The sequence below is a fragment of the Neophocaena asiaeorientalis genome, unplaced genomic scaffold (assembly GCF_003031525.2).
Source record: "Neophocaena asiaeorientalis asiaeorientalis breed wild unplaced genomic scaffold, Neophocaena_asiaeorientalis_V1.1 scaffold523, whole genome shotgun sequence".
NCBI classification, from domain to species: Eukaryota; Metazoa; Chordata; class Mammalia; order Artiodactyla; family Phocoenidae; genus Neophocaena; species Neophocaena asiaeorientalis.
In genome coordinates, this window is record NW_020175436.1 from 2,100,672 (window position 1) to 2,126,153 (window position 25,482).

Here is a 25,482-nt window from a genome sequence, read left to right on the forward strand (position 1 = left end):
AGTTGTTTTCTTTCCTCCAAGTTCCCTTCCACCCTTTCTCCTTTTATATGCACATCTGCTTGCACAAATGCCCTGGAGCCTACACATGCAATTGGGCAGTCTTTTCTCCCTTGACATGATTTCATAAACGTTTCCCCATGTCGCTCCGTAGTTATCATTTGGAATGGCTGTGTAATATTCCTTTGTGTTGACTTACCAAAGTTTAGCTAAACAATCCCTTAAGGTTGGTATTTAGGTTTTTTTCCAGTTTTGAGTGATGCTGAATAACACTGCTAGGAGTTTTGAGGTTTTTGTCTTCCTTTGTAATCATTGGATCGAGTCAAACGCAGGATTTCTGAGCCAAAGGGTACTAACTGCTTTTATAGATCCTGAAAGGACACGATGACTTCCTCAAGGCAATCTGCTTGTTTATTCAGGCTGGAGGGCCACTAATGGTCAGGGGACAGGTGTTAATTTGTAAATCAGAGACACCTTTCCTCAACTCCTCCCAGAAAGATGCGGTTTTTTTTCCAAAACCTCGGCAGATAATATGCTGAACTGTTACACAGAGGACAGCTGGCCAGACCCGGTTGTCGTTGACAACAGCAAGAAGGAGAAAAAAAGAGCTTTGCAGAAGGGCTCCCTCCCAGAGTGACTCAGCACAGCTAGGGTTCCAGATGATCCCCCAGCTTCTCCACCCTCGGAACTGGCACCATCGCCTCCTAGAAGTCACTTCAGACAACTTCACTGCCCTCCCTCATGTTCACGCAGGTACTAAGTTGGGGTGGAGGTTCCAAAGACCCCACATAGAGATGGGGATCTTGTGAAAAGGAGGGCTGCCTCTGGGTAGCCCCCCTAGATGACAGCTGAGCCCAGAGCGATGCTCTCATCAGACAGGAGTGCGGCGAGGGACCATTGGGAGGGGCCACCCATGTGCCCTGAGCTGGAGCAGAGCCTGGACCTGCCTGTCTTCCGGGATTTCCCGAGGAGGGGAGACTGTGGAATGAGACCACCCCAGCAGGATGAGCCGGGAATACACCAAGGAGGCACACCCCACCCCCTGCCCCAGTTCCCCGCATCCCTTGGTTTGCTCTGAAAAGGATCTTGGGGAACGTGGGGCTCCCACAGAGGAGCACAGCAAAGGGCAGGAGCCCGGGGATGCCTGCAGTCCTCAGCCCATGCTGGGCTGCTCAGGTGGAAGGGTAGCTGAGGCCAAAACACTCGGTTTCCCAACTCTGAGGGACTTCTTAAGGATGGATGGCATGGACCCCCCGGTATAAACCAGGCATTGTGCAAGGCATTTTATGTGTTATCTCACTGAATCCTCATAATACTGATAAGTGATCATTATTATCCCCAATTTAATGTTTTTTTTTTTAATGAGGGTTAAATAATTTCCCCAGATCACAGTTCATAAATGATAAAGCTGACATTTGAACTCAGGTTTGCCTCGTTCCAAAACTTCTGTTCCTTTGCTCTATACCGTGTTTATAGTTTATCTTTGCATATCTGCTCTTCCCGTTGCCATGATCTTTATGGCAGGGGCCTCTCTTCATTCCTCTTTGTATCTCGCTGTGTCTAACACACTGCCAGGCACGTTGTTGGCACTCAACAAGCGTTTGTTGTTTGGGATTTGATGCGAGAGGGCTCCAAGCCCCTGGGCGGGGGCAGACGAGGCAAAATGCCTAGGATCGTTGCAGAAATTCCAAGTTTATAACTCCTCTCCAAAAGAGCAAAGAATGAGAGCTTGTTGGTGGCTCAGCTTCAATCCCAGGCCACACTCAGAGCCATCAGTAAGTGATGAGATCTCTATGTGCCCTGACAGCTAAGGGCACGTAGAGCAGAAGATAGAACCAGAAAGCAGAAGGAAAGGCAGGTTTCACAGGTGCAAAGGCTGAGCCATGAAGAGGGATTTGAAAGCTGCAGAAGGAAGCAAGAGCCCTAACTCAAGCCCATTCCATCTTCTTTTCGCTTAAATAAGAAAGCTCTTTTCTTAGCAAGACCTGGGTGCTGTGTTCACAGTGCCTCTAAAATTTATTCCAATCCTGGCTTCTGCGAGAGAAATCAAAGCAATTGCCAAGGATCTCTTGCTATTTTCTGTACAGATATGGACAAATGAGGGCTGGATTGTGGTACGGCTGATGGGAGTTATTTTTTGTTTGTTTGTTTTGCTTCGTTTTGTTTGGCCGTGCTGCACGGCTTGTGGGATCTCACTTCCCTGACCAGGGATCGAACCCAGGCCCTCAGCAGTGAGAGCACGGAGTCCTAACCACTGGACCGCCAGGGAACTCCCCAGTTGAGGGGAGTTATTCTCGATTACAGTCACCTAACAACACTGATGATACTTAACTACATGCCATGGACTACTGTAGGCAGTCTACACGGATGGATTAATGTAATCTTCACCACAACACTTTGAAGTGGAGAGTGTTATCACTTCCACTTTATAGACGGGAACACTAAGACTCAGGAAGCTTGAATAACTTGCCCAAGGTCACACAGTACGTGGCAAAGCCAAGATCTGTACCCTGGCAGTCCGACTCTAGCTCCTGTGCACTTGGACAGTGAGGGCCAGATAGTACCTCCAGCTGGAGTCTGGGGTAAGAGAAGTCCCAAATTCACACATTCCCATGGTCCTGTCCAGGTTCCCACTGCCCCACTGCGGGACCACAGGCAGGCACAGGCAACTCCCCCGAGCCTGTTTCCTCATCCAGATACTGTGAACTCTTTTCTGGAGTCCTTCGATTGTTAGAAGGATTCGATGACATCATGTATGTGAAAATTCTTTGAAAACTGTGAAGCACGACACAGAGGAGAAAGATTAAAGGGTTAATTAGTGGTCAGTACAAGCCTGGAGCGGGAGGTCGGCAAACTTCTTCTGTAAAGGGCCAGGGAGTAACTATTTTAGGCTCTGTAGGCCATCTGGTCTCTGTTATAACAACTCAGCTCTGCCCTTGTAGTAAGAAAGCAGCCGTAGACAATACACAAATGAACAGGCATGGCTGTGTGCCAATGAAACTTTATTGACAAAAACAGGCAGTGGCTGGATTTGGCACTTTGTCAAGAGGAAGGATTCTAGGGGATGTAGCTGAGTAGGTCCTCTGCCCTGTCCTATCTAATTATTGTAACAATTTGATTGAAGACCCAGAGAGCATACTGTCAAGTTTGCAGGTGACCTTCCCCCATGCCCACTTTTCTCATTTCAGGGGTGGTTGGAAGCCTCCATCAAAGTCAGAGAGATATGAAATGTCTCCCATGCAGGGCAGTGGAATATTTTGAGGAGAAGTCAGGATGTCAAACTTCCTTCTTCCTTTTCCTCCCTCTGCCCTGGAGCTAAGGTGAGGCTGGGGGTACTTCTGGGGGAGCTCTGATGGCAAGGCCCACACAGCCAAGGTGGGTTGCAGGAGAAAGGTTGTTTCTTAGGTGGGGTTGGTCTAGGTTTAAGGAGGAAGGCCGGTGGGGGTCCGTGAGGTGTCCCCACCTCGCCTCACAGGACGGTAGAGCACGTGCCTAAGCTGGTGTGCCTTTGGTCGTGTCCTCCCGGGAACCGCCCACGTGGCGGCCGGCTGTGGGATGGGGATCGGGTTGGGATGCTGGCTCAGACACGACTGATGACACAAGACTGAGAGGAAAATTTAAGTGACAGATGTCCGAGTCTGGATTCAAACTCGTCCAACAGGCTGCATACTTGGCAGAAACCTGTGTGATGACATGGAATTGGGATCACTGACAAGATCATTTAGGTGAAGGCAAAGACAAAATCAACCAAAAGCCAGTTGTACTGTTGTGGGACAGAGGAGCCCTCGCGAGGCAGTGTTTCTTTTGAGAGAAATCTGGGCTTGGGGTGGGTGGGCAGTGGACATGATTATTAATGGCTGCCTAGTATTCCATCATTTCGACGTGGTATCACATGTTACTATGAGTCACTGGTGGGAAGGCTCATGAAAATTTAGGCTACATCAGCCTAAATTTGATCTGGAATGTCCAGATCAAAGTTCGTCTGGGAATTCCCTGGTGGTCCAGTGGTTAGGACTCCGAGCTTCCACTGCAGGGGGCACGGGTTCGATCCCTGGTTGGGGAAATAAGATCCCACATGCTGCATGGTGCGGCCAAAACAAAAACAAAAAACGAAACAGACCAAAGTTGGTCACAGCCCAGCAAACCCCGTCCTGGCCAGGCCACACCAGCCGTCCTGTGTCTATTCTGTTTACCACTAAAACCTGGAGCTCGCTGGGAGGGGCTGGGAGGATGTCCATTATGTTGAGGTGTTCAGTTTAGGCCACACGTTAAATGAGCATCTACTATGTGTAGGACATCCCGTTAGGCACTGGGAATACAGAGATGAACAAGACACGGTGCTTTATTTTGAAGAGCTTTCTTTTGGACTAGGAGGGGAGCAGGCACATAAACTGATGACTTCAATATAATGTGGCAAGATCAGGGCATCTCACAGAGGCCCCCAAACCAGGTCTCCCAAGCGACTGTTGCTGAGCCTGGTATTTTCAGCTCCCTGGGATGAGGAGACAGCCTTGTTGTGAGCTGTTCCTGCCAGAGAAACTAGAAACAGCATGTGTGGGACAGTCAGGGGTGATTAGGCAGGAGTTCCCTGTCACTCGTGTCTGTTCTTCCATAAGAGCACAATACCTCTTCTGTCTGGGGAGTTGGGAGGGAGCTTCCTGCCCTGGGAGGGAGGTTGTTCAAGGCGTCCCCTGAGGCCCCTTCCAAGGCTCAGCTCCCAAGTAGCACTGCAGAGCTGGCTCGCCCGCAGTGCTGGAAACACTGTCCTGTTTCTTGGCATCCTGTTCCCTGTGCTGCCACAGCAAGTGCAGGGTCCCTCAGAGCCTCCAGGCTTCCCCTGTCAATTTATTGGAACCATGTGGGCTCTGAGCACATCCCCTCCCACTGCACCGAGCATGCCTAGTTCCCTCTGTTTATACACAAAACCACTGGGTGCTCAGGCTGAATGAGGAGGTTTCTAATCCTTTGCTATTCTGACAGAATGTGCCAGGCACGAAGAGTTTTCATGCATGGATTAATTTCATCCTCACGACAACCCTAGGGGGCTAGGTACCATTGTCATCGCATGCAATAGGTGGGGAAACTGAGGATTTGAGAGGTTAAATGATTTGCCCCAAGATTACAGAAACATTCAGAGGCACAGCCTGGACTTGAACCCAGAAATTTACTCTCAAAACCCACAAGCCAAAGAGAACATAACTACTCTCTTAGAATGTTTGAAAGACACATAGAGTAATAGAGCTATCATTTAGCCCATTGTATTTCAGCCTTTAGTTTGTACCCCATGCGTGGATCATTAAAAAAATGTGTGAGTTGTGACCATTTTTTCTTAAGTGAACAGAATAGAAACATCAGCATTCATCACACATTTAAGATTATTTCAGTTATGAATATATGTGTGAAATAGTTGTCATGTAAAATGTATTTCTTAATGTAGGTCATGGTCAAAAAGTTTGAGAAACACTGATCTCACCCAACCTGCTCATTTTGTAAATGAGTGTGCAAAGGTTCAGACAGCAAAGTGATTTCTCCCAAGATTACAGGGTGTTAATGGATGAAGTGGGACTATAGACCCAAGTTTTTCTGACTCTCAGTTTATGTTATCAAGCTTAACTGACTGCAAAGAAAACCAAGAAAAAGCAAAAGTCATAATACTGATAGTAGGCGTAGTACTACTACTATAATAACAATAATAGCTACGACTTTTATCATGTTTAATGCGTGCCAGGCACTTCTCTAAGCGCTTTAGATATATTAACTTATTTAACTCTCATAAGAACCCAAAGAGGCAAGTACAATTACTTCTCCCATTTTCAGATGAAGAAACTCAGGTAGAAAAATTTATGTCACTTGGTTAACATCACATAGCTGGTATCAGAGAATGGGGAATTCAAACTCAAACAGGCTAGCTTCAGAGTCCATGGTGTTAACCAGCATAAAGTACTACATGACCCTCTCTATCCTAATATTCTCCCTAAATGCTGTAATGCCAATACAGTAGATACGATGATGTGTGTGTCTTAATATAATTAATTACCCACCTACTTCTTCTATTAGCCAAGGGTACCTGATGGTGAGTCCATAATTACCATGTCATTTAGATATTTGGCTAAAACTGAAATCATCATCTTTTTTCCACAACTAAGATCCCCTCTAAGGTATCTTGTCTCATTCGTTCATTCATTCATTCACATATTTAAAAAATCATGCACTTGCAGAATTGAATAGAGTAGGCAGAATTAATTTTAAAAGACAAAACTGGGCATAATACCCTTCCTTGTTCCAAAAAGGATTAAGGCAGTTTATGAGGATACATAAAATATTCTAAAATAACAGTAGATGAGAACAAGATAAAGGAAGAACAAGTTAGAGACACTAAATGAAGGTAAGAATGAGACTGGCAGAAAAACATTTTCCTGGAGGTCAATACACTTGCTGTGGGTGAACCAGAGATGTCTCCAGGTTTCAATTTTAATTGCCTACAAATCCACACATCTTACAAAAGGATGACAACTCGCTCTCAGCTTGCATTAACTACCGCCCCAAAAGTGATTTTAATGACTTTCAGATCCACAGTCTCCTTCAGGTGAAAACAAACTAATTCCTCAGGAACAGTGTTTCTCCTTCTGAGACTAAGACAGAAAATACTTTCTCCACGGGTCCTCTTAGTTGACGTTATGTAACAGAACAAACAATGTCCTCAAGGGCGCCCTCACAATAAGCACAGGATGAAATCGCATGTGCTGTTTCTGACAGAGTGTCCCAGAAAAGGCTGAGGGCATCACGCTCTAAATTCCAAGATGCACGATAGTATCAGTAATCTGCCGTATCAAGGGATGTGGGCTCTGAGCATGCTGTTCCCAGATTGCAAAGTTGGCGACAGACCTCCTTGAAACAACATGATCTAAAAAGGGGGGTGCTCAATTTAAACAACATTTGGGTCACTTGGTGTTCAGCTCTCCCAGGCTGAGGCTGCCCCAACCCCTCCAGCTCTTGAGAATCAGGCTCTCCTTTGCAGAATTTGGCACGGAGCCTTAGCTACATCACACTGTCCTAATGTGTACGTGTGTTAGGATTTTAAATCCTCCCAGAGCAGGAATTACATCTTTTATTCCGTAGCTATAGACTGAATGTTTTTGTTCCTCCCAAATTCATATGTTGAAATCCTAACCCCCAAAGGGATGGTAGTAGGAGGTGGGGCCTTGGGGAGATAATTAAGTCATGAGGGTGGGGTCCTCAGGATGGGATTAGTGCCTTTATAAAAGAGACCCCTGAGAAATCCTTAGCACTTTCTTCCATGTGAGAACACAGCAAAATGACAGCTATCTATGAACCAGAAGTGGGCTCTCACCTGACATGGAGTCTGCCAGTGCCTTGATCTCAGACTTTCCAGCCTCCAGAATTGTGAGAAATAAATACTTGTTGTTTAAGCCACCCAGTCTGTGGTAGTTTGTCATAGCACCCTGAACAGACTAAGACACCAGGGCTTGCTCTGTTGTCCTAAACCCACTAAGCACTCATGCACAAGTTAAGTACTTATTGAGGATGTTGATGGCAATGGCTGACTGCTATTAAGAAAGGATTAAATTAAGACATGATAGGAGCCCTTAGTTCACCAGGAGCTCTCCCTGGTCCAACTCTATAGTCTGGATTGCTGTAATACTCCAGCTTTCCACCAAATTAGATCCCCAGATGTTGACACGTCCCCTTTCTGCTGTTTCATGTCACAGTGAGAGTTCAAACTCTTCAATGGAGCCATGACAGGCAAGGGGAGGAAGAGGTAGTTCCTGATGACCACCCTTTGTCACCACAGTGATGTCCCACAATAGTCGTGGATAAGGTTGAACCTCCTCTAACCCTTGAACTCCATCACAGAGGACATCTTCCAAAAAGTACTAGATGGAGGACCTCCTGACCACATAACTATTCAATCTCAATTCTCTTGTTCATGAACTTAAGCCTGAGAGTCTTTACTGTCCCAAAATGAAAGCTGGAACAGAACAAAAACATAATAGGAAACCATCAGTCCAGGTAAAATGGGTTGAAGACATAGAAAGGCTTAGAGGAATTTGGGAAGAATGGACCGATGCCACCTTCTTGGGAGATGATGGAAGACTGTGGGCATAGAACCCAGTGATGGTGTGGGAATATCAGAGGAAAGCTCCCAAGAGGACGCTGGTCAGGAATGGAGAGTTTGGTGGCGGGTAGAAAGCCCAAATGAGTACATAGTTTGGGCAATGGCTGGATTAACCTGAGAGGGGATGCTGAGATGCTGCATAAACACAGATACAGTATTTGTCTTTTATTTTGAATACTTGGATAGAGAATGGAATCAAGAGAAATCCCATGAGAAATTTTATGAGTAATATTTTTATGCAGTGAGACTATAATTTGGTAATACTGAAGTAAGAGCAGGCATCTGTACTTCAATCAGATGTTACCAATCGGGTATTCAGACATGGCACTTGGTTGCAGCGGTTAATTTTGTCATCCAATTGTCAGATGTATGAGTTTTGTGCCGACGACGAGGAGGTTTTGAAGTCTAAGAGTGGTTCATACAGAACTCCTCTTGTCTTAGCTAGGGCTGCTATAACAAGGCCCCACCCTCATGACCTAATTAGCTCCCTAGTGCCCCACCTCCAAATACCATAGGCCGGTGGCTTAAACAACAGAAATTTATTTGTCACAGTTGTAGAGGCTGGGAAGTCCAAGATCAAAGTGCAGGCAGATTTGGTTGTTGGTGAGGACTCTCCTCCTGGCTTCAGATGGCCCCTTCTCCCTGTGTCCTCACATGGCAGAGATCTCTCTCTCTCTCTGTGTCTCTCTCTCCCCTCTTCTTATGTGGCCACTAACCCCATCATAAGGGCCCCACCCTCATGACCTAATTAGCTCCCTAGGGCCCCACCTCCAAATACCATCACACTGTGGGCTAGGGTTTCATATATAAATTTTGGAGGGGACACAATTCAGACCATAGTACTTCCTATGAAAGGTGACCTCAGTAGGGCACTGGAGAGCAAGTTCTGCCCCAAATGAGGAAGCAGCCACAGCAGGACACCTAAGAAAAGGCCAGGCTAGCTCTGGTTTACACTGAACCATGTATCTTCCCACCATCTTGGTGTTTTTGAAAAGGAGCATCCCTGGAGGTCTTCAATCAGGGTAATCTGAAGAAATGTCCTACCCAACGTCAGGCAGGGCCTCTTTGAAGAACCCTGGACTCATCCACCACATTCCTAAGTCCCCTCCCTAGGGAAAGGGTAGCTGGTGACGATAGTTTTTCATTGGCTACCCTCCTCAAACCTCTCCCAGAGGCCAACATGATTTTCCGGACAAGAAACTGGGAAGGTGACAGTGGCCAGGCCACAGAGCCGAGAGATAAAGTCTGATGCTCTGTTTCATCAGATCAGTTTCAATCCACCCCAAATTTTCATTCCACACAGGCAATCTGGTACTCATAAACTTCAGGTTCAAAGGTAATTATGATGATCAAAATCCTCCCCAGATTTCCACATGGAATAACAGGAAGCAAGGCAATGTTTCCATTAGATTAAGAAACCATGCTCCACCCTCCTTTCTGAAACTTCCAGAACATCATCATAAATCCCATTCGACCTCCAAGCCCGGAGAAAAGCCTCTCTGCATTGTGCTGGGTACCACTTCTTGTTAGAAAGTCTCCTCTATTTTGAATGGGAATTTGTCTCTTTACAAAATCCACCCATTCACTTAGTTCTACCCTCTGAGACCACACAGAATATGTCCGTCCTTTTCCACATGGCAGTCCTTCAGACCCCAGAAGAGGACTTTTATTTCCCTGAAACCCAAGAGATGATGCCCTTCCAGGCCTCCAGAGACCTGCTCCAGGGTCCCCACCAGCCTGGCTCTCTCCTTCAGACCTTCTTCTGTCACCTAAAAATTCTTGTTCAGCAGAGTAGTTATAATACCATAGCCCAGCTTTCCTCCCGGGCCGAAACACTTTCCAAAAATTTTGTAAATTTGTTATGGTCGTGGCTGCCAAGCCCACAAAACCCAGATCCCAATCTCTCACTGAGCAGCCCAAGAACATGTTCAAAAAATCCTCTGGAAAAAAAAAAAAAAAATCCTCTGGCTGGACATCATCCCTTGGACGAATCATTAGTTTCTCTCATTGTTGCTGCTGGCTGCCCCCCAACCCAGGTCAATGGTTGATGGGACAGACACCACCCCTAGTGATGCCCTTTGCCCCAAGTGTGGGAATCTGAGGGCAAAGGCAACATTGAATATCCCATCACCGGGCCCAAGTGACTAGTCTCACTTGACAGAAAGTGACACGAGACCAGGGATTTCTAGTGAGGGGTCATTTGCAAGGGCTTAGCCTCCATATTACTAGAGTTAAGGGCAGGAATTAAGAGTTAAGTCAAGGACCCCACCCTCTGCACTCCAAGTCAGCTCTGTGTGGCCAGCAGCCTTTCTCTGACTACATTCCCCGTACCCACCCCGGCCCCTCCATGCAACACCCACACTTGCTCTGTGTGCATCTCCTCTGGGTCACCACAGCACTTGTGTGTCAACATCAAAGGCTCCATCATAGTCCCTGTCGCATTCTGCCTTGAGACAAGGCTCTACCTCTGTGTTCCCACCTCCTCCCCTAGACTGGAAGCTCCAGGAGGGGAGCCCCTGGGTCTTATTTAGCAGTGTCTCCAATCCTAGCATCCCTTGGCCTCACTTTGTCAAGCCTTATATACCTCCATCAAGGTAGGTGGGAATTGAGCCTCTCTCCCTCTGGGTGGGAGTCAGGAGAGACCACCACGGTCTCTGCCCTATCTGCTCCACCATCTCCATCACGGTGGTCTGACCTGTGTGTGAGCTGGGCTGATCAAAGCATGGGATCTTCCATCTGATCCCTTCCTGGGTCCATGAGCTCTGCTTCTGAGCTAGAGGACATGGTCCAAAGTCCAGCCTGTCACTAGCCTGTTCTACAGACAGAAACTGGGGAGAAGAGCCTGGCTGACCTGGGGCAAACTCATCCCACCCCCAGTAATCACAAAGGGGCAGCAGGTTTACCATGACCCCAATTAGCCTCAGCAACAAAGTGTCTCATAACTATTTTCATCACATCCCAGGACAGGGGGCCCAGCCTGCTCAGTATGAACCACAGTGCAGAGCTCTAGGGAGGCCCAGTGTAACGCACAGCGTCCTGCTATGCAGCAGGACAAGGCAGAAGCCACCTGGAGCAGCTAGGTCTCTACTCAAGAGATTTCCCGTGCTCATATAGCCCCTGCCAGCTCCTCACCCCACACAGAGCAGGCAATGATGCTCAGACTCATGCCTGGTTGGAAAGACCAGCCAGCTTCCTCCTTTGTGGTTTCCATGGTGAGAAAAGCAGTGTTTGAGCTCCTGACTGTGGGGAAGAAGAGCTCCAGCTCCCCGGTTTTCCCATCTGCCTTCACTTCTTGTTCACCTCCTTAAAGGCCAGGATGGGAAAGGATGCTCTTACCTGCTAAGATGAAGATGCCCACAAGAATCAGGAAGACCAGCAGGTAGAGCCCAAGGACTGCGTGCTTCAGGGCCGACAGGGAGCCCAGCTGGGTGCAGCAGCCACCCGCCCGTCCCTTGTGGCACGGACCTACACAATAAGGGTAAGAAGAAGAGGAAAAAAGACATTTGAAAATCCCCAAAGCCCTTTTTCTCTTTTGGTCTCATCTCTCCCTGATGCATGCAGATGTTCACATGGAACCTCTCACACAACTCCTGCACATCTGTAATGCAGCTGGAATAGTGGGAAGCTTTTCTGAATTGTGAGAAGCTTTTCTGCTTCTATCTCTCCTCCCATCCTCTGTGCTCACGAACTAGCCAGACAGGCATGCCCACAGCTCAAGAGGCCACGCAAACCCACCTCCTAGAGCCAGTCCAAGCCACAGAGAAAGCTCAAATAGGCTGGCATATGTGTCCTTTATAAAGTGTTATTGTCCCATGGGATCAGGAGAAGATGGAGAGAATTTTAGAAAGGGGTTGCAAACTCCACCTTCTAACAGTGGCCTGGAAGGGATGTGGGCCAGGTGGGCCTGGGGAACCCAACAGTGCATGCCCAGTCTGGAAGAGGTTGCCATGCGGAAGAAGGGCTGGGCGTTTTGGCAGATCCAAAAATCACTTCTCCAAACCACTTCTGGCTTCAAGACAAGTCAGAAGTGATTTGGAGAAATCTCCCTTTTTTTAAGTGTTGACAACTAATTAGAGAAAAGAAACAAAAAAACAAAAAAACCACTAGGGAGCGTAAACAAAACAAAACACATTTACATGCCAGATCCAACCACCAGTTTACAACCTCGGGTTAAGATTTACAGGAAAACATAGTACCTAACTTCATCCTGTGAAAATACACAAGGCTCACCAGGTTCTGGCCAAAATGGAACAGCAAAATATCAGAGTTCTAATGGAACTTACGGATTGTCTAGTACAACCCCTTCTGTTTACAGATGAAGGACAGCAAATGTTAGTGACAAACCCTGGGTGAGGACCCAGGTGCCCTGACTCTCTGTCCTCTTTCCACTGGACTTCTCCTTCGAGGCAGCCTTCAGATGGCCGGTGCAGAGGCCAGCAAGCTTACTAACCTCCACCTGCTCTGTCAGCTGACAATGGTGAGGAAGGGATGCCGTCCCACCGTGACCCCCAGCACAGCAGGTAAGAATCTATGGAGGGGGGACTTCTCTGGTGGCACAGTGGTTAAGAATCCGCCTGCCAATGCAGGGGAGACAGGTTCAAGCCCTGGTCCGGGAAGATCCCCCATGCTGCGGAGCAATGAAGCCCGTGCGCCACAACTACTGAGCCCGCATGAGCCTACAGTCCATGCTCCACAGCAAGAGAAGCCACCGCAATGAGAAGGCCGCACGCCTCAGCAAAGAGTAACCTCCGCTCGCCGCAACTAGAGAAAGCCCACGCACAGCAATGAAGACCCAACACAGCCAAAAAATTAATTAATTGATTAATTTTTTTAAAAAGAATCTATGGAGGGCATTTTTTTTTTCAAAGTACACATGTCCCTATTATGCACATTCTCCACCCCCTGCAAGGGAGAGTATTGCCAACTGGAGAACATCGCGCATAGAGGCATGAGTGAGAACCGGAAAAGGCTGACAGCAGATGATGAAATAATTGAGAGTCAGAAAACCTTTGAGGTGCTTTGGGGGCTCCTTATCACCTCTCAGGTAACACTGCCACCTGCACGGCCTTCAGGAGGTTTGGTGACCACAAGGGAAATGGCGGTGACCACGCTGGTGCCCTGGCTCTCCAGAGGTATTGTTCAGTGAGGAACATTTTCCCACGCATTTACTCCATTTTATTGAAAATGCTGTTGTTAAAACAGCTAAGTAGGACTATTACATAATATTTCCATAAAACATCGGGTACGATTTGGAACAAGTGGTCAAGAAATACAAATTCAGTTACCGTTCTCATCAACACTTAAATGTTAGCAAATTTTCTAGACTTAACCTGATTTTCCACAAAGACCTGCACATCTTTCTAACTCACCCTAGATCTTCTTTTTCAGAATTTTCTATCTCTTTCCACACAGTAGGATCTATAACCTGTTTTGCTCCTAAATACGCAAGCTTCTTGTAGCATTTTGCCTTTTTTTTCTCATGAGAGCCGCTGGCTGGCGGGTTGCAACTTTTAGAGAACAGTTTTTTTCCCTTGAGAGTCAAAGCGGTAGGCATAGCATAGTGTATTATACAAATATTAGTATCTTTATTGCGGTGGTTGTTCCAGCTCTCCTCATCCCTGCTTTTCTTGACATAATGATGAGAATAATGGCAGCCTAGCTACTGGGAGGGGTCAGAAGACACCCAGGTTGAAATGCTATTGTCCTTGTGTTTATCCCCAGTCCATCTTGGGCTTCTTCATTTGTTGCCTTTGTTTGACCCTCTTCTTATTTCCCTTGAAGGTTTAATTAAGTTCAACCATATGCTGTTAACTGTTCCAGTTTCACTGAAATATTGTATTTCTTGTTCATTACAAAAAGAAATCGTTCTCTCAAAAAGATGTTGATATAATTTTTTGCACATAACTTTTTTATTGAGACACAAGACTTTATATTAACACTTTGCCTGAGCTCGAGGCGGTCTGTTTAGTAAGCTGAACATTAATATAGGAAAAGATTAAGTGCAAACAACACACATTCACGGGTTGACTAGTAAGGCTACTGAACGATTTATAAAGTGCTAGATTAGTGCTAATTGTCATTCAGTTTGAAATTTTTCAGCTTGGGGAGGAAAACAAAGCAATCAGGACCGCTTCCTTCTTCTAGGAATGAAAACATTTTCCTCAAACAATCAGTCACAAGAGCAAGGGCTACTTTTCCTTTACTCCCACTAATTAGAACATCATCCCTTTATTGTCAAGTCTGTACTAACTTTCAATATTTGGCAGAATGGGGGAGGAAAATCACACAGCCAAGAAGACTGCTAACATGCATTTGGCGAACTGCAATGATATAGTTCTATTTTTTCCCCATCAAAAAAGAGTAGTTCCCTTCTCCTCTACCTGAGGCTTCTGTCTAATAGCAAGCGCCCCTGGTGACATGTCCCTTCATCAACTTACACACACAACATAGACCTTCCTCTGAGAGAGCTCAGTCCCCTGAGCAAGACTCAGTTACCTTGTGCATTACACAAAATCCATTCTAGATAGAACATAAAAAGGGTTTGAAACAGAGATTTTGCCGAAACATTCAGTGATCTTCCGTTCCACAAGCGGAACTTCATTGAATGTTTCTGGCAAGATGGCTAGAGAATATGATTGTAAGGGAAAGAAGACAATTTAGGGGAAAGACAAGTTACGAAATCTGCCCAAAACACATTTATTGACTTTTTAATATAACATAGCAGCAGCATGTTAGCTGAGTAGACCATTCAAATTATTTAAGCTTGATGGAAGATTGAAAACACTCCAAAACAATGCAATCAGTAAAAACAATATGCTCATTTATTTTTTTAAAAAAGTAAAAGAAACGAGCCATCAAGCCACGAAAAGACATGGAGGAAGCTTAAGTGCCGATTAGTAAGTAAAAGACACCAATCTGAAAAAGCTACTTACTGTATGATTCCAGATTTATGACATTCTGGAAAAGGCAAAACTATGGGGACAGTAATAAGATCAGTGGTTGCCAGGGGTTGGGAGTGGGGAGGGATGAACAGGTGGAGCACGGAGGACTTTCAGGGCAGTAAAACTCCTCTGTATGATCCTGTAATGATGGATACATGTCATTATACATTTGTCTAAGACCATACAATGCTCAGCACCAAGAGTGAACCCTAACATAAACTATGGACTTTGCACGATAATGACATGTCAGTGTAGGTTCATCAGTTGTCACAAATGCACCTCCCTGGTGGGGGATGTTGATTATAAGAGAAGCTGTGCACGTGTGGGGCAGGGGGTACATGGAAACTCTCTGTAATTTCCACTTAATTTTGTTGTAAACCTAAAACTGCTCTAAAAGTTAGTCTATTTAAAAAAAGTAAAGGTTTTTTAAAAAAATATTTATTTATTTATTTGGCTACACTGTGTCTTAGTTGAGGGATCTTTGTTGCAGCACTCAGGCTCCTCTCTAGTTGTGGCGTGGGCTCTAGAGCGCACGGGCTCAGTTGCCCCGAGGCATGTGGGATCTTAGTTCCCCAACCAGGGATCGAACCCACGTCCCCTGCAGTGGAGGGCAGATTCTTAACCACTGGACCACCAGGGAAGTCTCAGTAAAGGTTTTGACTTATGGATTGTTGGGGTAAAAACTCTAACAGACTTCTATTGAACACCCACTGTCCTACTGTGGTAGCCCTACTGTGGTAGCCAGCCTTCAAGATGGCCCCAGATGATCCCATCCCCTTGTATAGTCTCCTTCTGCATTGTACCAGGATTGGCTTGTGTGACCAGTAGAATATGGCAGAAGTGATGGTGGGTCACTTCTGAGATGAGACAAAAGACACTGCAGCTTCCTTCTTGCTTACTCTTTCTCTCTCTTGAAACATTCATATGGGGGGAAGCCAGCCACTATGTCATGAATACACTATGGAGAATCTACACGGTAAGGAACAGAGGCCTTCAGCCAACAGCCACGTGAGTGAGTCTGGAAGCAGGTCCTCCAGCCAAATCAAGCCTTCAGATGACTACACCCTGGCTGAGATCTTGACAGCGGTCTCATGAGAGACCCTGAGCCAGAACAACCCATCTAAGCTGCTCCCAGATTTCTGCCAGATTGGACTATATGGATACACATATTTTCTGAGCAGAATTTTGGATCTGAAAAAATAAACAAAATCTTGGATTTCCTCACACACCCATGGCTTCCTCAGAAACGGAGTGAGATAACAAATTTTGTTGTTTTAAGCTGCTAAGGTTTGGGGTCACTTGTTACGCAGCAGTAGATAACTAATACACTACGGCAGACATTAGGAAATACAAAGATAACAAGCTGTGTGAGGGAGAGATTTTGTCAGTGTCATTCACGTCCAACTTTCCAGTTCCTAAACCAGTGCCTGGCACACAGCAGGCACTCAGAAAATATCTGTTGGATGAGAGATGAAGATACAATCACTGCCTTTCAGATGCTCACACCCGAGGGGAAGAAGACATATAAACTGATAACTATCACACAAGTGTGAATGAAACAGGTGTAGAGGGGCGATATGGCACAAACAAAGCATGGCACTGCGGAGGCAGTGAGTCCTTCTGTGTTGCAGGTCATCTCAGGGTCTGCCTTGAAGAGGCAGCAACTCAGCAGGGCTTTGAAGGACAGGCTTTTGTAGATGGGCTGAAATCCGTTATCTTTCTCTCCAGCTTTAGTGTCTGATTTATAGCTATTAGAAATTTGAAAACTGTGACTTGAAGAAGAAAACTTTCTTCCTCTGTGTGAGAACTGTTCTGAGGAAATTATCAGGCCAAGCTGTTAGTTATTAGACATAGTCGTTGCTTGCAGACACGCTCACACACAAAACCAGATCGAGGGAGAGAATGGTACCAAAAAAACAAAACAAAAACTCTTCCAAGATCTGGGAGAATCAAGAGAAAGGGTTTTCATCTTGCAGTGGCCTCCAGAAAGGCGGGTGACATCTCAGACGATCAGGAAGCCAAGAGAAGGAGGCTCAAGAGGCTTGGAGAAGACAGTGACTCTAAAAGGGCAAATAGGAACTAAAAGATACAGACTTGCAGACTGGGTTCCGAAGGCCGGGCTGGGAGATGTTGTGTGGAACCGTGCTTGGTGATGAATGGCTAGAAGCAGCCCGATGGGTAGTTTCCCCACCGCTAAACACCCATCTACATGTAGCTTCACAACTTTCCCGTAGCTGAGTACCCCTGGGCTATTATTTTCTTTCTCACTCCACTTTTTTTTTAACTTAAATTTATATAAGAAGGAAATTTTATATCATCCTCATAAGTGGAAAATTAGTATCTTCCTATTCCATTATTATTAATGGAATAAATAAATGGTACTTATTCCTTTAAAATAAATATCTAACTATTAAAATAACAAATTCACACCCATATGTCACCTTGAATACCACTGTCATATATAGTCACATTCTGAGAATCACTGACTTTAGTAAAAGTAATTAAATCACAGTTCAATGCAAGTTGTGGAGAAAAAGTTGATGCTCTCCATAGAAGAATTCACTTATAGAGAAGCAAAACCAAACTTTTTAGATGGTCAAGATTAAGAATAATCTAGAAGGTAAAATGTTAAGGATTAAGTGCCATTGAAATAACCACGTCAGAACCTTGCCCTCATCTCTGATACTAACCTCATTATTCAAAATTGTCGATTTCCATCTCTCCCTGCCCTGCTTGTCTAAAGGTCCTCTGAGACTCACCCATTTCCCTACCCATCAACCAGCACACAGCAGAACTGCAACAAGGTTCTTTGCCAGAACAAAGATATGTGGGGCTTCCCTGGTGGCGAAGGGGTTAAGCATCTGCCTGCCAATGCAGGGGACATGGGTTCGAGCCCTGGTCCGGGAAGATCCCACATGCCGCGGAGCAACTAAGCCCGGGCGCCACAACTACTGAGTCCACATGCCACAACTACTGAAGCCCACGCACCTAGAGCCCATGCTCCGCAACAAGAGAAACCACCTCGGTGAGAAGCCACGCACCTTAACCAGGAGCAGCCCCCGCTCGCCACAACTAGAGAAAGCCCGCGCACAGCAACAAAAACCCAACGCAGCCAAAAATTAAATAAATTTATAAAAAGAACAAAAGACATGTGTAAGTCATTTATTTTTGGTGCAAAGACTGGTTCTTACAGTTGTATGCAAATAGTTGACACATTTTTGTTGGCTGAAAAACAAATTTTTGAGCAAAATTTTGGTCTGAAAAAATAAACAAAATCTTGGCTTTCCTTATTCACCCATGACCTGGAATAGACACTTAGTGCCCACATAGGTGAACTGTGCGAGCAGTTCATTGGAACTGAACTTAATCCTAGCTGAGCGGCAGCATCACGTGTGGTGCTGTTGATGACATCCAGAGGCCTAAGCCACAACCCTGGACGCTCTTGTTCTGATTCAATGATGAAATCATGCATCTATGACATCGAGGTACCCAGGTCTGGAGTAAGGCATTTGTCACATCAAAACAATGTGAAGACACATTTTTGGAAAATCAATTAAGGTCTTTCTATTATCAGAGCTTCGTTTAATTGTTCTTGAACTTTGAGCTCTCTTTAATAGGACCCACACAAAAGGAGGTACCTCAAACTATTATATTATTCCCAGAGGCTAAAATTGTGACGGGTTCCTTTTAATCATGGGAACAAGAGTGCCCCCTAAAGAGCTTTTGCTAAAATACTGCTTCCTGAGGGTGGTGAAGGGCTTGGGAGCAAGGATTAATGAACAGAAAAGGAAAGTTTATCTGAAAACCACTTGGTCCCAGACAGCTGAGCTAAGGATGAGTCGTGAGATGGTCCCCCAGTGTTAGTGGAAGCATCAGAACCTCTGGGTCTTTGTTTCCCTGTACTATATTAGGCAGGTGAGGGGCCCTGACACTCTCACAGGGGGACAAGCATGGTTTGGGGGCTCTGTGCAGAGAGATTCAAAGCCTGCCTCTGGCACATACTGGCTGGGAGACATGAGAAGGCATTCTGAGTTAGCCCTTGCATCAATTTAGCCTTTCTTTGCAAAACTGAGCTTTCAATTTCTTAACCATAATCTTAAGGCATTTGGGGAGTCATCTGTTTGAATTTATTTTCCTGCCATTTGAAAAAATACTCACAAATCGCATCTGATAAAAGTGGGTATTTACTTCTTTCCAAAGAACCTGGGTCTAAACAACATTAAAAACAAATAAAAATAAAACAGGATGAAATCATTCAATTGTCACCTAATTGAGTTTTACCAACAACAAGCACTCAGCCACTTTTTTGTCCTTCTTGTTGTCCTCTTTGGTCCCATAGCTCATACACAGCAGGTGGAGATAAGGTTTTATGGCTGGGAGGGACCTTGGCACTCATCCCATCCAGCGATCTTGTTAAACCCTCCCAAGGTTGACTTCCTCATCCTCACTCTGGTTACTCATCACTCACATTGTTTATTGTAATAGGCAGCCCCAAATAACCTCTGTCTTCGAAGCTGCCACCCCTTTCTGGCTTTCATGGAGACCTCTGTTTACTTTTCCTCAATAAAGGGAAGAGGAGGGTGTGAGGCAGGGACATTACAGAGCAGTTTCATCTGACCTGAGTCTAGGAGGGTCCCAAACCACCAGCCGGGGTGGGGTGAGCACCAATCACCTCTGCCCTGTTGGACCACACACCTGAGTCTTCAAGGCAGACAGCCCAGTGAGGGCGCCAGACAAAGGGGACTTCAGTCCTCTGCGTGATCCGATGGGATCCCATTTCTAAGGAAAGGAGAGGGAGGGATGGTGGAGCTAATTCCATTTAGATGTTATGATGACCTAGGACAGTTTCTCCAAGTACTTCTAGAGATATTTTGTAACTTCCCTGCAATACTTGTTATTTTTTCCGTCCCTATCTATTTCTCAAGTTACTCTGCATAAAAATTCTTGAGAACAATCGGGGGCTTGTGTGCTTATTTATCAGCAGTGGGAAGGGACCCTGGCTTGTGTGCATATAATTTTGCAGCTGGGGCTAAGGGATGAAGAGAGAAAGCCAGGTGGGAGGGGATAGAGGGCAGTCAAGGTGAGCTGGCTGCTCACTGCAATCCAGGAGGACGGGAGAGGCCAGGGAGTCCCAGGAAGAAGCAGCAGGTTCTGGGGCTGGGGGAAGATGCCCATACTCTTACCCAACATGGGCAGTGCATGGATTGGAAGAAATGCTGTCTCAATGCAGGGAGACTCAAAACAACAGTGGGCTCAGGGTTCGGCCTAAATAGGGGCCAAAGACCCTCCTCCAATTGAGTGGCTCTGGATCCCTTTCAGAAAGATTCCCAGTTCCTCTCCTGGTGCCTTGTCAGAGGAAATAAATCATCTGATAATGTATTAGCAATGTGGAGGCCAGGGCTCAGCTATTGCCATGTTTAAATCATTACTCTTTCCAGGCTGCTAGAGCAACCTCCCACCCATGCCCTGGTCCACCTTGGTTTGATGAATTGGTTTATCCTCGGGGCAGGAATGGATAGGTTTAATACCCTCCGCCCCACCCCCGTCTCACTCCCCCAAATCCCACCACCAATTGAGTTGGAGGGCCACCTGGCTGTTTGGTTTTGAACACAGGAAGGCTAAAGTCTCAGCCCATGCCATCTGTACGGGAGGGAGCTGGGACTGTCCCTGAAGCCTCCAGGCTCAGAAGCCCCCAGCTCTGGCCTCTGCACAGGAAGCAGTGCAGGCTGGGCCACAGGTGGGAGTTCAGCAGATCTGAGCAAAGATGATGGTCCTCAGACCCACTGAACCTCTGTCACCTGCTAAGGCCTAGAACCAACAGTTGTCAGGTATAGAGAGCTTCATTGGGAAATCATGGCCAATAATGGGATAGTTAATAATGAGAACGGAATTGCACCCATCAGTCAATGAATAAAAATACACATTTGTCGAGGGTCAGCTCCCAGAGAACAGGGTCTGTGATTCATCTCTGGATCCCACAGGTCCTGGCATATAGCAGATACTCAATTAACATCCGTTGGCTGTTTGTAGGTAAGTGAGACTAATAAACTGAACACAAATTTACTGGGCCTTCCAAGCCATTGTTTAGGCTTTTGTAATAACCATGTATTCTAGTTTCTGTATTTGATGCTTTGACATCTTGGAGCCTTGGGATAGGAAACATCCTCCTTTCCACCACTCAGTTCACCTTTGTATCCAGGAGTTGTGCTGTCTCCTTTGGTGATGGAGTTTTGCCCCTCCAAGAGAGGTTCATGATCTCCTAGAACCTAGGACCTAAACTAGATACAAAGAACTTTGGGGCTTTGAAAACTTACCTAGAAATAGAGTAGCTGGAACAACCATTTTTATATTCCTGGTCACAAACAGAACACTTTACCAGGAGGGCCTTCCTCAGAGGGCAGGGAAAGGACACACCCAACGAGCTGAGGGTCCTGGGGCTGCCCTGGGCGTCCCCAGGTAGGCAGGCTTTTCTTACTTCCACCTGCTGGCAAGACAATGCCCTTTTCACCTTCAGTCTGTCAGCATCCAGGGACCACCCCGGCCCCCCGATCCCCATAAACCTACATGTGAAAGGCAGCTCCCCCTGGACACACTGGAAATGGTTAGAATACTTAAGATGTCATATTTACATTTTAATAGATGCCCTTAGGTCAGGTTTGGGAGATCATCATAGCTCCAGAGGGAAGAAAGGAATTCCTACATGATATACTGAGGTCAGAATGGGACCAGAGAACCAAGATGCCCAGATAGAACTTGCCAGGCGAAGGGACAAGATCAAGCTCACTGTTACCCGTGCACAAACGATGAGATCATTTTCAAACAGAGACACTGTTAAGAGTGAGTACTGCTCTATGAATCAACACGCAGGGAGAGCCGAGCGCCATAAACCAAACGGTTCCTGTGAGCTTCAGACAGGACACTTGTCCCAGTCTCCCCTGTCCTCTTAGTCCTTTTCAATCTGCCCCTCCCAACCTGATTGCTGCCATCTGCCACCTTCGGGTCTCTAGTATGTTCTATCTTCCCAGTCCCTCCTCCACCAATTGGAGAAACTCACCCACACGGAGTGTCAGGAGAGGAGGCCAGCAGCCAGCCCCTCCCTGCAGCCCCCTCTCTTAACAGGACTTCCTAAACACGTGGCTTCTTCTGCCCGCTGTGAACATCTCGGGTTGTCTTGACTTGAACTCAATCTCAAGCCAGATAGCAGGAAATAGGAAGGTACCAGGGAACACGTGGGCTTCAGGACACTGTGCAGAAGGCTGGAACCATCACGAGCCCCCATCGGCTGTGTGGCTGGGCCTTAGGTTAACCAGCATCTGCGTCTGCAGGGCAGGGTCCTGGCCAGCCCTACCCTGCTGGGCTCCCTCTTCATGGCCGTGTTTATATCTTCCGAAACCTACTGCTGAACTCCGCATATGCAGTTTAGACTCCAGCCCAGAAGCCACAGGAGATGGTGGGGGGAAGGGGGAGGATGCTGGGGAGAGAGGGGCATTTCTCTGACCTAATGTCTGTAGAGGATAGTGTCCCAGGCTTCCCTCTGAAGCCATTTAAGAGCCTGTCCTTGTGCTCCTGTCCAAACCTATTTGGGTTTATATCTATTTCCTCTTAGAATAATTCATTCCATCTCTCTCCTGCAACAGAGCCATTTATTTATTCCCACGGCCCCGTCCTAGCTTTGCCATTGCCCAGGATGTCTCCACCTCTGAAACCTGAAACTCCAAGAATCCACGCTCAGCCCCTCACCACCAGCAGCCTAGCTCTTGAAAGTCCAGGGTCTCCGAGTCCTGGAACCGCAGTGAACAGGGTGAGCTACGCTGAGGGGCGGGGTTTAAGGACCAGGCAGATGTGGATTTGAATCCAGGCTCTGCCTCTGACTACATGGGTGACCTTGGGCAATTTGCGTCACCTAAGATATTACCTTCTCATCGACAAACTGGGAATAAGAATATGTCCTGAGGTGAGGTTTTTTTGTTTTGTTTTGCTGTAGGCGGGCCTCTCACCGTTGGGGCCTCTCCCGTTGTGGAGCACAGGCTCCGGTCGCGCAGGCTCAGTGGCCATGGCTCACGTGCCCAGCAGCTCCGCGGCACGTGGGATCTTCCCCAACCGGGGCACGAACCTGTGTCCCCTGCATCGGCAGGCGGACTCTCAACCACTCTGCCACCAGGGAAGCCCCTGAGGTGTTTTTGTAATATACCTTAATTATTTTTTTATTGGAGTATAGTTGCTTTACAATGTTGTGTTAGTTTCTGCTGTACCAGGAAGTGAATCAGCTATATGTATACATATATCCCCTCCCTCTTGGACCTCCCTCCCATCCCTGCCCCCCACCATCCCACCCATCTAGGTCATCACAGAGCACCAAGCTGAGCTCCCTGTGCTTTGGAGACAATGTATTGAAGCCCTGAGCATAGCCTGCTGCTCCATCAAGGGGAACCATTGTATCATGATCGCTTGTATGTATCACATCGTATCGTCACTGCTACAGGACCCCTGCCCCCTTCCCACCACCTCCCTTGGCCTCCCCCGATCTCCCTGTCTCCACAAGAGCCAAAATGATCTCCAGAGCTCCTGGCACTCCAGGACAAGGCCCCCCTCCCCTGGCCCACACACCATGGTTGGGGAGGGGCCACTGGTGCCCTAGGGCTGTGTGCTCCTGGCAAGACCCCTATCACCAACACTCAGTCTTGCCAGCAGCTCTTCCCTGAGACCAGCACCCCAACCTCACTGAGTCCTCGATCCTGACTTCTATCAGCCCCACAGAAGCCCCAGGGCTCCCCATCAACCACCATAATCCCCAGACAGCCTTGTTTCTTCTCCTTTGACATCTCTCTCCCCATCTGCTGAAACCTTCTCACTGTGGCCCAAGATGTCCCAGCCAGCCAACCAAAAACCCCTGATTTCCCCAGCCTCTGCTCGAACATTTCCTGTTCTTTCTTCTTCTAACTGAACCCTGCTTCCCTTTTCTTCTCAAGTATGGATTTCTCTCTCCCACATTCATGCAACTGACCTAAGGGTGCGGTAGGTGGTTTTATTTGCTCCTCGTTACTTCCAGAACCTTCTCTCTCTTCTCCATAAAACTCCCAGCTCTCGGGCTTCCCTGGTGGCGCAGTGGTTGAGAGTCCACCTGCCGATGCAGGGGACGCGGGTTCGTGCCCTGGTCTGGGAAGATCCCACATGCCGCGGAGCGGCTGGTCCCGTGAGCCATGGCCGCTGAGTCTGCGCGTCCGGAGCCTGTGCTCCGCAACGGGAGGGGCCGCAACAGTGAGATGCCCGCGTACCGCAAAGAAAAGAAAAAAAAAAAAATCCCAGCTCTCACGTCACACGACTGTACGCTTCTCCTCGCGCTAAGGGACACGTGCTACCCTCCCCATGTCTGCGCTCACTGTCGCTCTTTCTCAATCTCCAGTTCTGACTGTTCCTTACCTTCCCTCTCCTAATGGCACGTCCTCCCTGACGCACTCGAAATGTGGGCAAAAATAAGATGGGCTCGGAATGCAAAGTACACACCGGATTTTGAAGGCTCAGCCCGAGTAAAAATGTATAAGTATCTCCATCACTTTCACAGTGATTACATAGCGAATTGATACTATTTTGGATATACTGGATTAAATCAAATACATTCCCGCATTTAAATTCGGTTCATCTGTGTCTCTACCTTTTTGTGTGGCTACTAGAAAGTTGAAAACTGCACATGTGGCTCACATGACATTTTGATTGGCTCTACCAATCATCAAGGCCCTTTCTTAATCCCAATTTCACGCGTCCCAGGTGAGAGCTACCTCTCAGGTTTTCCCGGTGCCCTCCGTCCAGAACGCCAACCCGGCATTCCCTGACCTCACCAGGACCTACTAACCACGGACCCCACCGTCTTTCCACCACCCTTCCCGACTCCCATCCAGCCTTCCCTTCTTGTCCGACTTGCATTCCATGATTTACGTTATCCACTCTCTCCCACAGCCTCCCCTCTCTCGACCCTCTCTGGCTTCCTCTCACTCACCGAGCAGCATTCCGACCCTGGTTAAACCTACCTCTGCAATTGCACTGCATCCACAGAGTGGAGCATGGCTGGGAAGGGAAGGGCACGCCCCCACGCTCCTGACTTTGCAGGAGAACTTCCTTCCTTCCCAAGGCAGACTGCCGAAACTCTCCCCTCTAAACTGCACTTCCATTTGAGAATGAATCACATTATAATGCGGGGTCTGTGTCTTCTGGGGACTTTCAGCCCCTTGAGGGCAGGAACCAAGACCTTTTATTTCTGCACTCACCAGCAGCACCGTAAAACCCTGTCCTCTTTGAATGAAGGAGGTCCCAGTTCCTCGTGTGGACTCAGGTGCCCGGGGCGAGTGAAGCTGTGTGTAGTCTGCACCGAATGCCATCCTCCACCAGGAACAATGAAATGCACCCCTCGAC

The 25,482-nt window shown here is 47.1% G+C and overlaps 1 protein-coding gene across 1 annotated transcript in view; it reads right to left on the minus strand.

Moving 5' to 3' along the window:
* The window catches only part of SCARA5 (scavenger receptor class A member 5), a 118,165-nt gene that overhangs the window by 81,963 nt on the left and 10,720 nt on the right, over window positions 1-25,482 (minus strand). Inside the window, exon 3 of the mRNA XM_024767733.1 lies at window positions 11,471-11,599. Within this exon, the coding sequence (XP_024623501.1) occupies window positions 11,471-11,599 (129 nt within the window). The remainder of the gene's footprint in view (window positions 1-11,470; window positions 11,600-25,482) is intronic.